The sequence below is a fragment of the Somniosus microcephalus genome, chromosome 11 (genome assembly GCF_052327205.1).
Source record: "Somniosus microcephalus isolate GS21.2 chromosome 11, FLI_Smic_1.0, whole genome shotgun sequence".
In the NCBI taxonomy this organism is placed as follows: Eukaryota; Metazoa; Chordata; class Chondrichthyes; order Squaliformes; family Somniosidae; genus Somniosus; species Somniosus microcephalus.
In genome coordinates this window covers 17,519,486-17,532,732 of record NC_140997.1, presented here as the reverse complement: position 1 = coordinate 17,532,732, position 13,247 = coordinate 17,519,486, and the positions used below count along the sequence as shown (strand labels likewise).

Here is a 13,247-nt window from a genome sequence, read left to right as displayed (position 1 = left end):
ATTACTGCTACCTCCAGACCCGAGCCCATTACTGCTACCTCTAGACCCGAGCCCATTACTGGTACCTCCAGACCCGAGACCATTACTGCTACCTCCAGACCCGAGAACATTACTGCTACCTCCAGACCTGAGACCATTACTTCCACCTCCAGACCCGAGCCCATTACTGCTACCTCCAGACCCGAGCCCATTACTGCAACCTCCAGACCTGAGCCCATTACTGCTACCTCCAGACCCAAGCCCATTACTGCAACCTCCAGACCCGAGCCCATTACTGGTACCTCCAGACCCGAGACCCTTACTGGTACCTCCAGACCCAAGACCATTACTGTTACCTCCAGACCCAAGACCATTACTGGTACCTCCAGACCCAAGACCATTACTGGTACCTCCAGGCCCAAGGCCATTACTGGTACCTCCAGACCCAAGACCATTACTGCTACCTCCAGACCCAAGACCATTACTGGTACCTCCAGACCCGAGCCCATTACTGGTACCTCCAGACCCAAGACCATTACTGCTACCTCCAGACCCGAGCCCATTACTGCTACCTCTAGACCCGAGCCCATTACTGGTACCTGCAGACCCGAGACCATTACTGGTACCTCCAGACCCAAGACCATTACTGCTACCTCTAGACCCGAGCCCATTACTGGTACCTCATAATTTCAATGATATTGATCCTCTTGTGAGGGTAAGGTCACCAATCCCTTGACGGGAGTGAACATTGGCGATCGGATTACCACACCGTCGTGTTGATTCTCCGACACAACCTCAGTTTGAGCGGGGCTGTCCTATGGCAGCATGGGAACAGGTAAACTGACCAAAAGAAGCCAACTTTAGCATCTTAAAAACATTGAGAGAGGGGGGTAAAAAAATTCACATATCAGCAACACAAGGGAAATAAATTTATTTTAATCCCTTAGAGACTTGATTCTACACATACATAACAAAGACATTACTGCCAGCCATTCACATACAAGAAAGCGTTATTGTACGATACCTGACACAGCAGAGCAGAGAACCTTTATATATCTTTCTGCCTCCCAGCATCTTAAAAATGGCAAATTAATGAAAGCGGTTTGATTTAGGCATTTTTCTAACAACATTTAAATACTTCACACAGTTGTTAATGAGCATTCCAGCCTTGTGTTCAAACACTGTATTGACAACAATTTGAATGAAGTGAGAAATGAGAACTATATTAAACACCATGTTATTTTCTTTTACACAAGCTTTTCCTTGCAGTGGTCCACCAAGACAAATATAGATTTTTCACAGCTTTAAATTATAATTTCATCTTTGTAATAAAGCCTACTTTAGTGCAGTTGTGGCGGGGTTCGTTTTCTGAGCTGCTCTCTTTACTTTTCATATTTCTCTAGGTCATTTCATCGTCCAAAAAAAATACAGCAACCTGAATTTAGGATTTGAAAAAAAATAATCATTTCTTAGTGAATATATTAAATTGAGATTAAAGTGCCACATGTCAGAGAGACATACGTTCAAGATCGGTACAGAGTTGCCTCAGTACGATCTCAAAGTTCTTCATTGCACCGGACAGCATCTAAAGGGAGTGTTGGCTGTCAGTGCAGGGGGAGGGGGATGTTTGAGGATTCTGATCTTAAATGGGGTATCAGCGGAAGTTAGTGTCAGAGTGAGAGAGGCCTCCCCCACAAAGAGGAAATTCACCCCCTAAGCTTCCATTTTACATTCTTTAAAAATATTTTCATTTTGTTTTTACACACATAATTGTAGCTGCATTCGAGTCAAGGATTCACTGAGTGCAGACCATATATATGGATATATATATATATATATATTAGGCAAAAATATGCAATTATTTTTATAAATTTTCATAACTACAAGGTCTCTTCGGCAAGAAGGAGTTAACTTCTATTTACATTAATATTTTTGGGCTCAAAAGTGCAGAGTTTAGATAAGAGTACATTTCCCACAATGGGTACATCAGACTGGGCCCCCGCTTTACATTTTCTAGTGACTGGTTGCATAGACCTACATGGGCCTGGATCTGGGAACTGGATTAGGTCTCCTATCCGTCTTCACAATGGGGTAATCTTGCCTAGAGAAAGGGAGCAAAAGGGGAAAGGAGTGTAGTCTTGTAGCATTTAGCATAGAATCTCAGCTTACTAAAGTGTGGGGGAAGATTTTCAACCTGCTGCCCAGGGGGTTTCTATAACGGGAGGTCAATTCACAATGGTAGTTGTACAGCAGGGCACCAGGTGGACAATCTACCCCGCTGTCTCCTATTGCCGATCCATACAGATACTCCAAGCTTTGGTAGGATAAAGCTGCCATCCCTGTCAGTTAACGTCTACCAGATCTCCTGGCTCTATACTTTGGAGAGCGCATGTCCATTGAACTTCCTTCCAATTTATCACTTCATCTGGATTAGCATGAAGATGTAAAATGGCGGTGGGAAGGCGGGGCGCCGCGAGGATGGACATGTTGGCCGGCCAATAGTGGGAGCGCGGGGGCGGGCCAGTTGGAGGCAGGAGGTCAGGTGATGAAACCTCCAGGAATATGTCCAATCAGAGTTGCCGACCCGAAGTGAACATAAGAACATAAGAATTAGGAGCAGGAGTAGGCCATAAGGCCCCTCGAGCCTGCTCCGCCATTCACTAAGATCATGGCTGATCTTCGACCTCAACTCCACTTTCCTGCACTATCTCCATATCCCTTGATTCCCCTAGAGTCCAAAAATCTATCGATCTCAGCCTTGAATATACTCAAAGATTCAGCATTCACAGCCCTCTGGGGCAGAGAATTCCAAAGATTCGCAAGCCTCTGAGTGAAGAAATTCCTCCTCATCTCAGTCTTAAATGGCCGACCCCTTATCCTGAGACTATGCCCCCTAGTTCTAGACACTCCAGCCAGGGGAAACAACCTCTCAGCATCTACCCTGTCAATCCCCCCTCAGAATCTTATAGGTTTCAATGAGATCACCTCTCATTCTTCTAAACTCCAGAGATGGTGTGGAGATGCCAGTGTTGGACTGGGGTGGACAAATGTAAGAAGTCACACAACACGAGTTATAGTCAAGCTTTCACCTGACGAAGGAGCAGCGCTCCGAAAGCTTGTGATTTCAAATAAAACTGTTGGACTATAACCTGGTGTTGTGAAACTCCAGAGAGTATAGGCCCATTCTACTCAATAGTGAAGATCCTCTTCTGTTTAAAAAAGTGCACTGTTCTGCGCGGTCAGGTTAATCTGCCCGAAATCTCACTTCTTCCTGAGAAAAGTTAGCAGTGATGGGAGCAGGATGGTTCCAACTCCAATAATTCAATCACAGTCTGGCCTCGTGCTTCAGAGTGCTGACGTACAGCGCCACCGAGTGGCAGGGCCCGGGTTTGCGTCTGTGATTTCCCCGCATGGCCAGGCTGCTCGTCGGAGCAGGCCCAATGGTGCCGAGGCTATGTGGCCTCCAAGAGAGAGAAGGGAAGAAAATTGGACAGTTCCATCAGATCGCTTGCATAGCTTCATCGAGGGATGGTTTTAGCATGTTAGCCATGGGGACACAGGGAGGGAGGCTACCTGCTGAGGAACTGTCTGTGTGTAGCACGTGGCCCTAACAGTAACAGCAACTTGCACTTATATTGCGCCTTCAATGTAGAAAAAAAGTCCTAAGATGTTTTACAGAGACACGAGGAAAACAGAAACAAACTCGCATTTATATAGCGTCTTTCTTATCCTCAGGACATCCCAAAGCGCTTCGCAACAAGTGAGTTAGAAACATAGAAACATAGAAGATAGGAACAGGAGTAGGACATTCGGCCCCTCAAGCCTGTTCCGCCATTTAATGAGATCATGGCCGATCAACCAAATTCAGTGCCCTGTCCCTGCTTTCTCCCCATATCCCTTGATCCCTTTAGTCTTAAGAAATATATCTAACTCTTTCTTGAATATATTTAACGAATTGGCCTCAACTGCCTTCTGTGGCAGAGAATTCCACAGGTTCACCACTCTCTGGGTGAAGAAATTCCTCCTCATCTCTGTCCTAAATGGCTTACCCCTTATCTTTAGACTGTGACTCCTGGTTCTGGACTCCCCGGCCATCGGCAACATCCTTCCTGCACCTAGTCTGTCTAGTCCTGTTATAAAGTTTCAATGAGATCCCCTTTCATTCTTCTAAACTCCAGCGAATATAAGCCTAATCGACCCAATCTCTCCTCATACGTCATTCCTGCCATCCCAGGTATCAGCCTGGTGAATCTTCGCTGCACTCCCTCCATGGCAAGAACATCCTTCCTCAGATAAGGCGACCAAAACTGCACACAACACTTTACAAGTTACTTTACAAGTGCGGTCACTGTTGTTATGTGGGCAAACACGGCAGCCAATTTGTGCACAGCAAGATCCCGCAACCAGCAACTGACCAGTTCATCTGTTTTCGGCAGTGCTGGTTGAGGGGAGAAATTTTTAGATAATAGATAAAAAGAGAGGGAGATAAATAGGTTTAAAGGCAGGCCACCCGTCTGGGAATATTTTGGAGTCCAACCCTGGTTGTCTTGCAGCCTGGTCTGTAGCCTGTGTGGTTACAGACACCATTCTTTTTCCATACCTAGAAGAAGTTTGTATATTAAAAATCACCATTTGTTTTCAGCATTGGAACCCTACAAAAGAAAAATTGCAAACAGCCTTAAAATAAATCAAGGCAGCAGTTCTCATCAAAGTAAAAAGCTTGCCGGGAAATATGTACGGATCCATGGAACTCCTACTAATTTATTACTTAATCTGGATTAGCATGAAGTTTGAATTTGCGAACCTGTGAGATGACGCTCCCGCTATTCAGACCATTTGACCAAGGGTGTAAGCCCAGCTGATGGCGGTTCAGAAGGTTAAAGAGTTTCCTCATGTCCTCCCAGTGGCCAGTCACTGGCAGGTCGCCACCTTTACAGGGGATCCCACTCAGCTGGATGAATTGCAGTGGCTTGCACTGAAAACCTTGGAGATTTCCCTCCCCTGGGTGTTAACCGTGGCTCTGTTGATAGCGCTCGCTAGGTTATGGGTTCAAAGTCCCACTCTTCAACCAACATCACTAAAACAGGGCTTCATCACATTGCTGTGCAATGAGATTGAAGAAAATTGGCAAAAGAACCAGAGGGGAAGTGAGGAGAATTCGAATGCGCTGCCTGAAAGGGCGGTGGAAGCAGATTCAGTCGTAACTTTCAAAAGGAAATTGGAATTATACCTGAAAAGGAAAAACTTGCAGGCCTGTGGGGAAAGAGCAGGTGGAGTGGGACTAATTGGACGGCTCTTTCAAAGAGCTGGCACAGGCACGATGGGCTGAATGGCCTCTTTCTGTGCTGTAAAATCCTATGATTCTAGCTCGTTGAAATTCCGGAATATTCTTGTCATAAATCGCAACTTCTACAAGAAGTAACTCAGGAAGTACTACTGGACGGCCAGCTGAGGGCGCCGTCCGAGGAGTATAACTACTCGGGCGTGGGCCCAACTTGGCCAGAGACAATCTGGAAACAGGAAGCTAGTGACTACTAACTAGACCTCCATGTTTTGTTACAAGTCGATTAAAGCCTTGCTTTATGTTCAACCAAGTGCGTAGTGAGTCTTTATTACGTCAATTCTCATTCAGTACAGAAATGTATGTTGACCCAGCAATCTCAGTGTAGATTTAAGATCATTCATCCAGTACGCTGCTCTAACAATCTAACTTAACCCTTGACCTCGAGAGGCTATCCCTCAAACCCTCACCATGTTAAGAATGTCTTCTCTTCCATAATCAGGGTAGCTAATGTTTGCAATAATCAGCCAGGCTAGGGCTTTAATGGAGATCAAACTACAGCTGGATATTGGGCTGAGAGAGATAGGGGCCCTCCGGAGACAAGTCTAATGGGCCGAATGGCCTTTTCTCATCCTTGATTGTCCCTCTGTTCGTTTACCATTGCAGCCATCCTTTTGACTTCTCCGTACATGGCAACTGAACCCATGAGCTCCTGTTTCTCCTACATCACAACAGTGACTACACTTTAAAAGTGCTTCATTGGCTGCAAAGCGCTTTGGGAAATCCTGAGGTCATGAAGGACACTGTATGAATACAAGTCTTTCTTTTTTCTTGTAATCTGGACTGTGAATGTCCAAACTCATTTCAATGTAGGACCTGCACAGCGGCTAGAAAATACTTCCGTCCCCTCAACCTGGGCTGGATTTCAACCCAGGTCCCAGAGGTGAAAGGTCAGTGAGCTAACCCAAAACACCATGCTCCACTCAATCCCTTATATTCTCACTTCATCTATCATTCCCACTGATTGTGCCACATTTTAAAAATGCAATGTTGACATATTTAACTGCACGGCACGAATGGCGGTACTAAAATATAGCTGGAGTTTGGTGATATCCAGAATTCTATCCCAAAAATATAATGGCACTTTGTCCTGTTCCCTAAGAACCACACCCCTTAAATACTTTAAGATAGGATCATTGTGTTGAAAGGTGGCAGATTTCAGACTCAGTATCATTTATTTTTCTCCCTCTTCCCCAGGTGCCCGCCCGGTATCTTAGCCAAGTGGCCAGCCTTAATGTGTGAGGCCAGACACTAAGTGAGTGACTTTCCGCAGGGATCCTCCGCTCTCATCCGTTGTAACTTACGATAGAAGAATCGCAGAATCCCTGGGAAAATAGAGTCACGAGGCCTTGGTGCCCTTTTCCCCGGGGTTTCTGTTGGATGGAACCCCTGAGGAAATTCACCCCCCCGTCCCCCCCAAGTATCAGCAGGCCAAAGGAGTCTTCCAAGCGTCACCCTGCTGAGGCCCAGTTGAACCTGGGATTGAGTTACCAACGCTCTAGGATTGCCCTGGAGTCGCCAGGAATTAAATCTCCAGGACACTGCGATGAGCATCCCGGGGAGAAAGATCATAGGGGCATTAAAAAATATCAGAGATGGGGAATAAAGGCTATTCAGCTGCCACTCAAGAGCCATCCAATCGGGTAGCCAAGAGTCTGTTCTCTTTCCAATTGGCCGTGGGAAGGCGAGGACTGACGTGTTGGGTGACCAATGGCGGGAGTGTGGGGGGTGGGGCAGCTGGAGGTGAGAGGTCATGTATTGAAAGCTTGTGGAATACGTCCAACCAGAGCTGGCAACCCGAACCAGGGTCCCAATTGGTCTCTGTGGTGCGATCCTAGCCCAGTTACCCGCAAGGCCATTGGAGGGAACCCGGGTGCATGGGCCGGAATTTTAATTTGGAGGCGGGTAAGGAGCAGCGGGGGCTGGAAAGCATTCGGGAAACCCGGGGGAATGGGTTTTACCACAGGACCCACCTGCTGAATTTAACGTTTACTTACCTCCTGGATTCAGCAGTCCTCACCTCCCTTTAGCTGGCGGGTTTCCCGAGGCCTGGGAAACCCTGCCCGCCCACAGTTAAATTTAAAAGGGTGGATCACCATGAGGCACGTAGCCTCCTTATAATATTTAAAGTGCTAAACCGCCTCCTGGGAGCGGGTTGGCTGCCCGCCCCCCCTCGGTTAAACCCGGATGTGGGCGGGTTGGAGGCGGGTTGGGGTCGGGGGTCAGGATTCACATTTTTAACTCTTTAACCTCCCACCTGACCCCAACCCACCTGTTTTTGGGAGGTTAAAATTCCTCCCTGATCTCGAACAGGTTCTCTACGTCAAAGGTAAGAGCATAACAAAAGGATGCGCCTTTAAGCGTGATTGTCCCTTGAAGAGATGCTTGGAAACATCGGGAAAAACCGGGAAAACTCTTACACCAATAAACATAAACTGACCATTTTACAGACATTTTGCCAAAGGATCCACGATTGCCACAAAGGATTACCGAAAAAAAAGATACAACATTTACTACAATATCGGCCCGCAATGAAAGAGCGTTGACACGTTATATATTACGTTTGTTTCTGGTCAATGAAGTACAAAGCAATTATTACAGTTTTAGCATAATCTATTTCACAGTGCGATGTTTTTGCTAAGTAAGGACTTTCAGTTTGTGGTTTGTTTTCCAAACTGGTACGGAACAGTGTTGAATAATGTTGCGCATTCTCTTCTGCCAACACATTAGCATCGGAGCCGCCATGCAGGCATAATGAACCTGAAGACATGAAACTTCTGGACTATAACATATTGCACGACGTACTCATGCTTGGTCATTTGTAATATTTGTATTCCATTACTGGTATTCACTGATGCTCTGTGTGTGTCTGCTCTCCTATCTCCCATTTCCCAGCTGGCTAACAAGTCATTTACAATCTTGTCACACACCTCCTTTTGGTCTGCCTCAAGGTTTTTCCTCGCTTGCAATTTGGCTTGCTTTTCAGTCCCTCTTTTGTTCGCAATCCTCTTTCCGTCTTCTGAGGTCTTTCCCCTTCTTTGCCCATGCTCGCTTTCAATTATCATTTTACGAAGCTGAAAGAGTGCGTCTGATTGAGGCCCGTCAGAACCCCCAGTCTGTCAAAACCCCAGAGTAGAAGAACCTAAAACATTGACCCTCCCTCCATCATCCTCCTCAATTTACCTCCAGAACACCACAGCAGATCTTACAAAACATAAATTCCAATAAGAAGCAAGTTAAACAGAGGACAACAAGACGTGTAGCGTAAATAAATGGCCCAGAATTTGCTGGAGTGGGGCATCTCATGGCGTGACCCATTTGTTAGACTTTTCCCCTCACGCTTCAGCTCAAACATTTTTGCCTTGTAAGTTGCTGGAAGTGCAAGCGGAGTTGGGGCATCTGGGACATTGGTGAACAACGGGACCGACAGTCTATCTCCTTAACCCATAAAATTTAAGCATTGAGAAAGAAAGAGAGGAACAAGGGAGAAGGAAATTGATTGAATTAGAGTCAAATCAGGTACAGAAAGAGAGGGAAAGAAAGATTGGATTAAGAGAGAAAGAAAAAAAGAGACAGAAAGGATAAGTAGGATTTTTATTTTTAAATTTTAATTTAAAAACTTTTAAAATCTCTAACAACAATTTTCTACCTGCAGGAATGAGACTCCACAGATTAAATTGTTTCCCTTCTGAGCCGAAGAGATTGAGAGGCACTGCAGGAACATAAATCTCCGCATTAAAAGAGTCCTTATGCTGTTAATTACCAGCCCTAACTTTCTACGCTGAATTTAACGAGCAATTAATGCGCAAATGCAGCAACTTCATGAAACTCATGGGGAGGTTGTGGGCGAGCTGCCGTTTTCACAAAGCTGATGGTAGAACGGCGCAAACCGTCTAGCAACTCGTGGTGATTCGCAATTCACAGCGTATCTCTTCCTCGCCACAAGTTGCTGGACGGTTTGCACACTAATAACGGCGCACGCCATTAAACTCGCCATTACTTTGGCTGCAAATTCTGGGCCAGTATATTTCAGGGTAGCAACCGGTTATGGAGAACCAGATGATATAGGCAAGTGACTCCCTGCTTTATTTGCCATAACCCCTTGCTACCCCGCCGTATACACTCACAGTATGCCGAGCCCCTGTTGATAGAGGGAGTTAGCCACATGTACACAGCAGTACAACAGTTGACAACAGTCGTGTACCATTTTTTTGTCCTAGTTGTTATATTTAAAAAGAGAAATCCTGGACCTCTTACAGATCTACCAACATTGTCAATCTTTACAGGAGAGTTCTGTTATTTTCAGCCTTTCCCTCAGTGAAAACATTTCTTAAAAACCATTTAAGAAAAAAACCCCACAAAACCTATAGGCCTGGAAGCTGCGGACTGGAGATTTTCAAATGTTGGTAGATGTTGTGTCCGCCTATCCTAGAAAATGATCTACAGATTGTTTTTCCCTTACTGGAGGAATACATGCTTTTCCACTTCAGGCAGCTGGTGGCCGTATCGGTAACTTCTAATTTCGGTGTAGCATAGGATGAATGGGGAATAAATCATCCTCTACTCTACCCAATAATGCACCCTTTCCCCTTCCTTCAAAAAAGAGTCCCATCTACTGCACCAGAGTGATCTTTTTCCCCCCTTCATTTCCCCCCACTAGGATTCTCCATGAGGAATTCTGAGCAGCGTTGTGCTCCAGTCCCACACCTCTGGATTGAGCCTGTCCAAGCGTTAGGACCTTCAGAGCTCTCAGGAGGAGAAAGCTCCCCACTTATCTGGGCCGGATTTGTGTTATGTATTGTGTGTTCTATTGTGTGTTCTCCTCCCACCTGTGGTGGCGCTGTCACAGGAGATAAATGGTTGGGTGTTCTCTGTTAAGTTTTAGCTCTCTTTGTTCGGAACTTTCCAGAACTTCCTTTCCTTCCAATAAAGCACTTCATGTTTGAATCTCTGAGTCCTAAATTGTGTCTAGGTAGAAAGGTACCGACACAACAATTTGGACTCGCGCATCGGAGGTGAAAGGGCAGTTTTAGCTCATTGCGCCATTCTGCCGCCGCGCCACTGATTGATCCTGAGGTGCAGTGCGAATGGAAAATATACACTGTCCGGCTGAACTGTGGTTTTGCTTCAGAACATTGAGTGTCCTCATGCAGAGGTCTCAGTGTGAAGCCAATGATCTCTTACCATAAGATGTGTCTTTCAAATGGCTTTTGAAGCCGAATGGAGCAACCCAGTGGGGCTGACTTGATTCATGACACTTGGGCCACCTGAAATGGAATGGGAACCATTTATGTTAAGTGGGAAGTACAACTCCTCCCATGTGTACATTTAAAAAGAGTTCCACAGACTCTCAAAGCACATGCTTTCCTACTTTGCCAAAGAATAACTGTAGAACCACACACACAGACACATGTATATCTTAAATAAATGTTACGGGACCACCAAAGTTTTGCAGCAAACGCTCATATTTAGCCCCCAAAAGGGAGCTCAGGACCTTTAAAACATTTCCAAGCACTTGTTCAAATATCGAGCAGCCGAGAGCTTTGTCAGAACTCAAGGGGCGTCACTGTTTGTGACTGGGGCACCTCCCTTAAACCTGACTGGTTTGCATGCAGCCGTTGGGTTCGGCCAATCTCTGGGTCGTGCAGGTATCTGGAAACCGACTCTTTTCCTGTCTCTGTTCAGTTGCCTCCTCGATGCTGTTGGACTTGCAGGAGCACAGGACCTTCTGGAAACTGGTCTTGAAGTTGTCTGACAGGAACCCGTAGAGCACGGGGTTGGCGCAACTATTGGCGTAGGAAAGGATCACCATAAAGAAATATATCCCCACAGAAACAGGTTCCTCCGGCAAAGTGGTGATTAAATTAACAATATTTAGGACGTAAAACGGGAGCCAGCAAATCACAAATACAACGACAATGATGATCACCATCCTGGTAACCTTTCTCTCAGACTTTCTTCGTTTGGTTGATCCAACGCGTAAACCAGAGGACTTGACTTTGATTATAATCAGTAGGTAACAGAGGCATATTATCAACAGCGGGCCAAAAAAGCCCAGGACTGCTGTGTATATGATAAAGGCCGCAGACCAAACTGCCTTGGGCTCTGGCCAGTTGATGTTACAGGTGTTTATGCCGGCTTGGACTTCCGAGTAGATGATAACCGGAAGGACGACCACGATGGAGGAGGTCCACACCGAGGCATTGATCACCTTGGCGATCCGGGGTCGGCGCCATTTGGTGGATCTGATGGGGTGCACCACCGCCAGATAGCGGTCAACGCTCATCACCGTCAGGCAGAAGATGCTGGTGAACTGGTTGATGCCGTCGACAGTCAAAACCAGCCGGCACATAAAGGATCCAAAGGGCCAATAGCTCAAGGCATTTTGGGTGGCAATGAACGGCAGTCCGAGCATAAAGAGTTCGTCTGCCACAGCCAGGTTCAGGATGTAGATGTTGGTCACTGTCTTCATCTTGGCGTAGCGCACAACAACATAGATGACTAGAGTGTTCCCGCTGAGTCCTATTGCACAGACAATGAAATAAATTACAGGAAGCACAATGGTGCTTACACTCGACATAAAGGGATCCCCATGGGTCCAGTTGCCGGACTCGTTACTAAATGATGATACATTGATCTTCTCTGTGCTTTGTTCCCAGACAGGGACAGTAGATATCTTTAGAGGCTCCATCTCTTGTAGTGTAGTCCTCAAGGTCTCACTCTCTACAAAACTGTACTCATGTCCATTGTGCCCCTAGGAAAAGAATTGAAGAAGGTGTTGAAGGTAATGAGAGATAGGGTAGACAGAGAGAAACTATTTCCTCTGGTGGGTGAGTACAGAACAAGGGGGGCATAACCTTAAAATTAGAGCCAGGCCGTTCAGGGGTGATGTCGGGAAGCACTTCACAGAAAGGGTAGTGGAAATCTGGAACTCTCTCCCCCAAAAAGCTGTTATGGTGGGTCAATTGAACATTTCAAAACTGAGATTGATAGAATGTTGTTAGGCAAGGGAATTAAGGGTTACAGAACCAAGGCGGGTAGATAGAGTTGAGCTATAGCATGATCTAATTGAATGGCGGAACAGGCTCGATGGCTGAATGGCCTCTGTAATGATTTTTCATTTGTTAATTGTTAACTTGATGTTTGTTTAATTCAATCTGTACAGGATGTCGGTTCAGGGTACAAGGCAGGATGTCAAAGCTCCACAAATCTATGTCAAGTCTCCCTGGTGTACAAAATATGTGACGTCTTTTGTTTTAAAGGCTAGAAGGTAGTGTAAGTTTCTGGTGATCAAATCCCTAGGAAATGAGCGGTGGCTTGTGACATGTGACTCTAGCAGATAGAGACTGCTTGGAAATGGTGGTGATTTAGAAATAACTATCAAGACTCCTGTCACGTGATTGATTGTGAAACACATGCGGCGTTTTTAAAGCTTAACTGAAATGTAGAGGGGTAACGACCTCTGGGGCTTGCTACTCTGCCAGGTATGTCTTTATTCTTAGCTGCGCCACAAGTTGTATTCTTTTAATTTTCACCGTTTACGGAGCTCCTCCGCGCAATCCCGTACTTAACCATTTTATGAGAGTGGACGCAATGGGATGATGGCGTTGGCAATCTCGTCAGCCGTGGCTCAGTAGGTAGCACTCTCTCGCCTCTGAGTCAGAAGGTCGTGGGTTCAAGCCCCCGCTCCAGAGCCTTGAGCACAATATCTAGGCTGACACTCCCAGTGCAGTGCTGAGGGAGTGCTATGTAAGCTTTGGCAATATGGTTCTCTGTAAACTTTCATGCCAATAAAGCATTTGAATTGGAATTGGAATTGGAGTGCCGCGCTGTCGGAGGTGCCATCCTTCGGTTAAACCGAGGCCCCGTCTGCTCTCTCGGGTAAAAGACGTAAAAGATCCCATGGATCAAACCAGTACATATGTGT

At 46.0% G+C, this 13,247-nt stretch overlaps 1 protein-coding gene across 1 annotated transcript; it reads right to left on the bottom strand.

The window, feature by feature from the left end:
• Window positions 1-7,623: 7,623 nt before the first annotated feature.
• Window positions 7,624-12,070, bottom strand: LOC147110343 (somatostatin receptor type 5-like). Its single transcript, XM_086000261.1, has one exon. It carries the CDS (start codon window positions 12,009-12,011, stop codon window positions 10,911-10,913), a length of 1,101 nt encoding a protein of 366 aa, XP_085856387.1. The 5' UTR covers window positions 12,012-12,070; the 3' UTR covers window positions 7,624-10,910.
• Window positions 12,071-13,247: the final 1,177 nt, after the last annotated feature.

Bases quoted from the DNA above. Each gene is read 5' to 3' on its own strand.
- LOC147110343 (XM_086000261.1), bottom strand. From the start codon at position 12,011: ATGGAGCCTCTAAAGATATCTACTGTCCCTGTCTGGGAACAAAGCACA.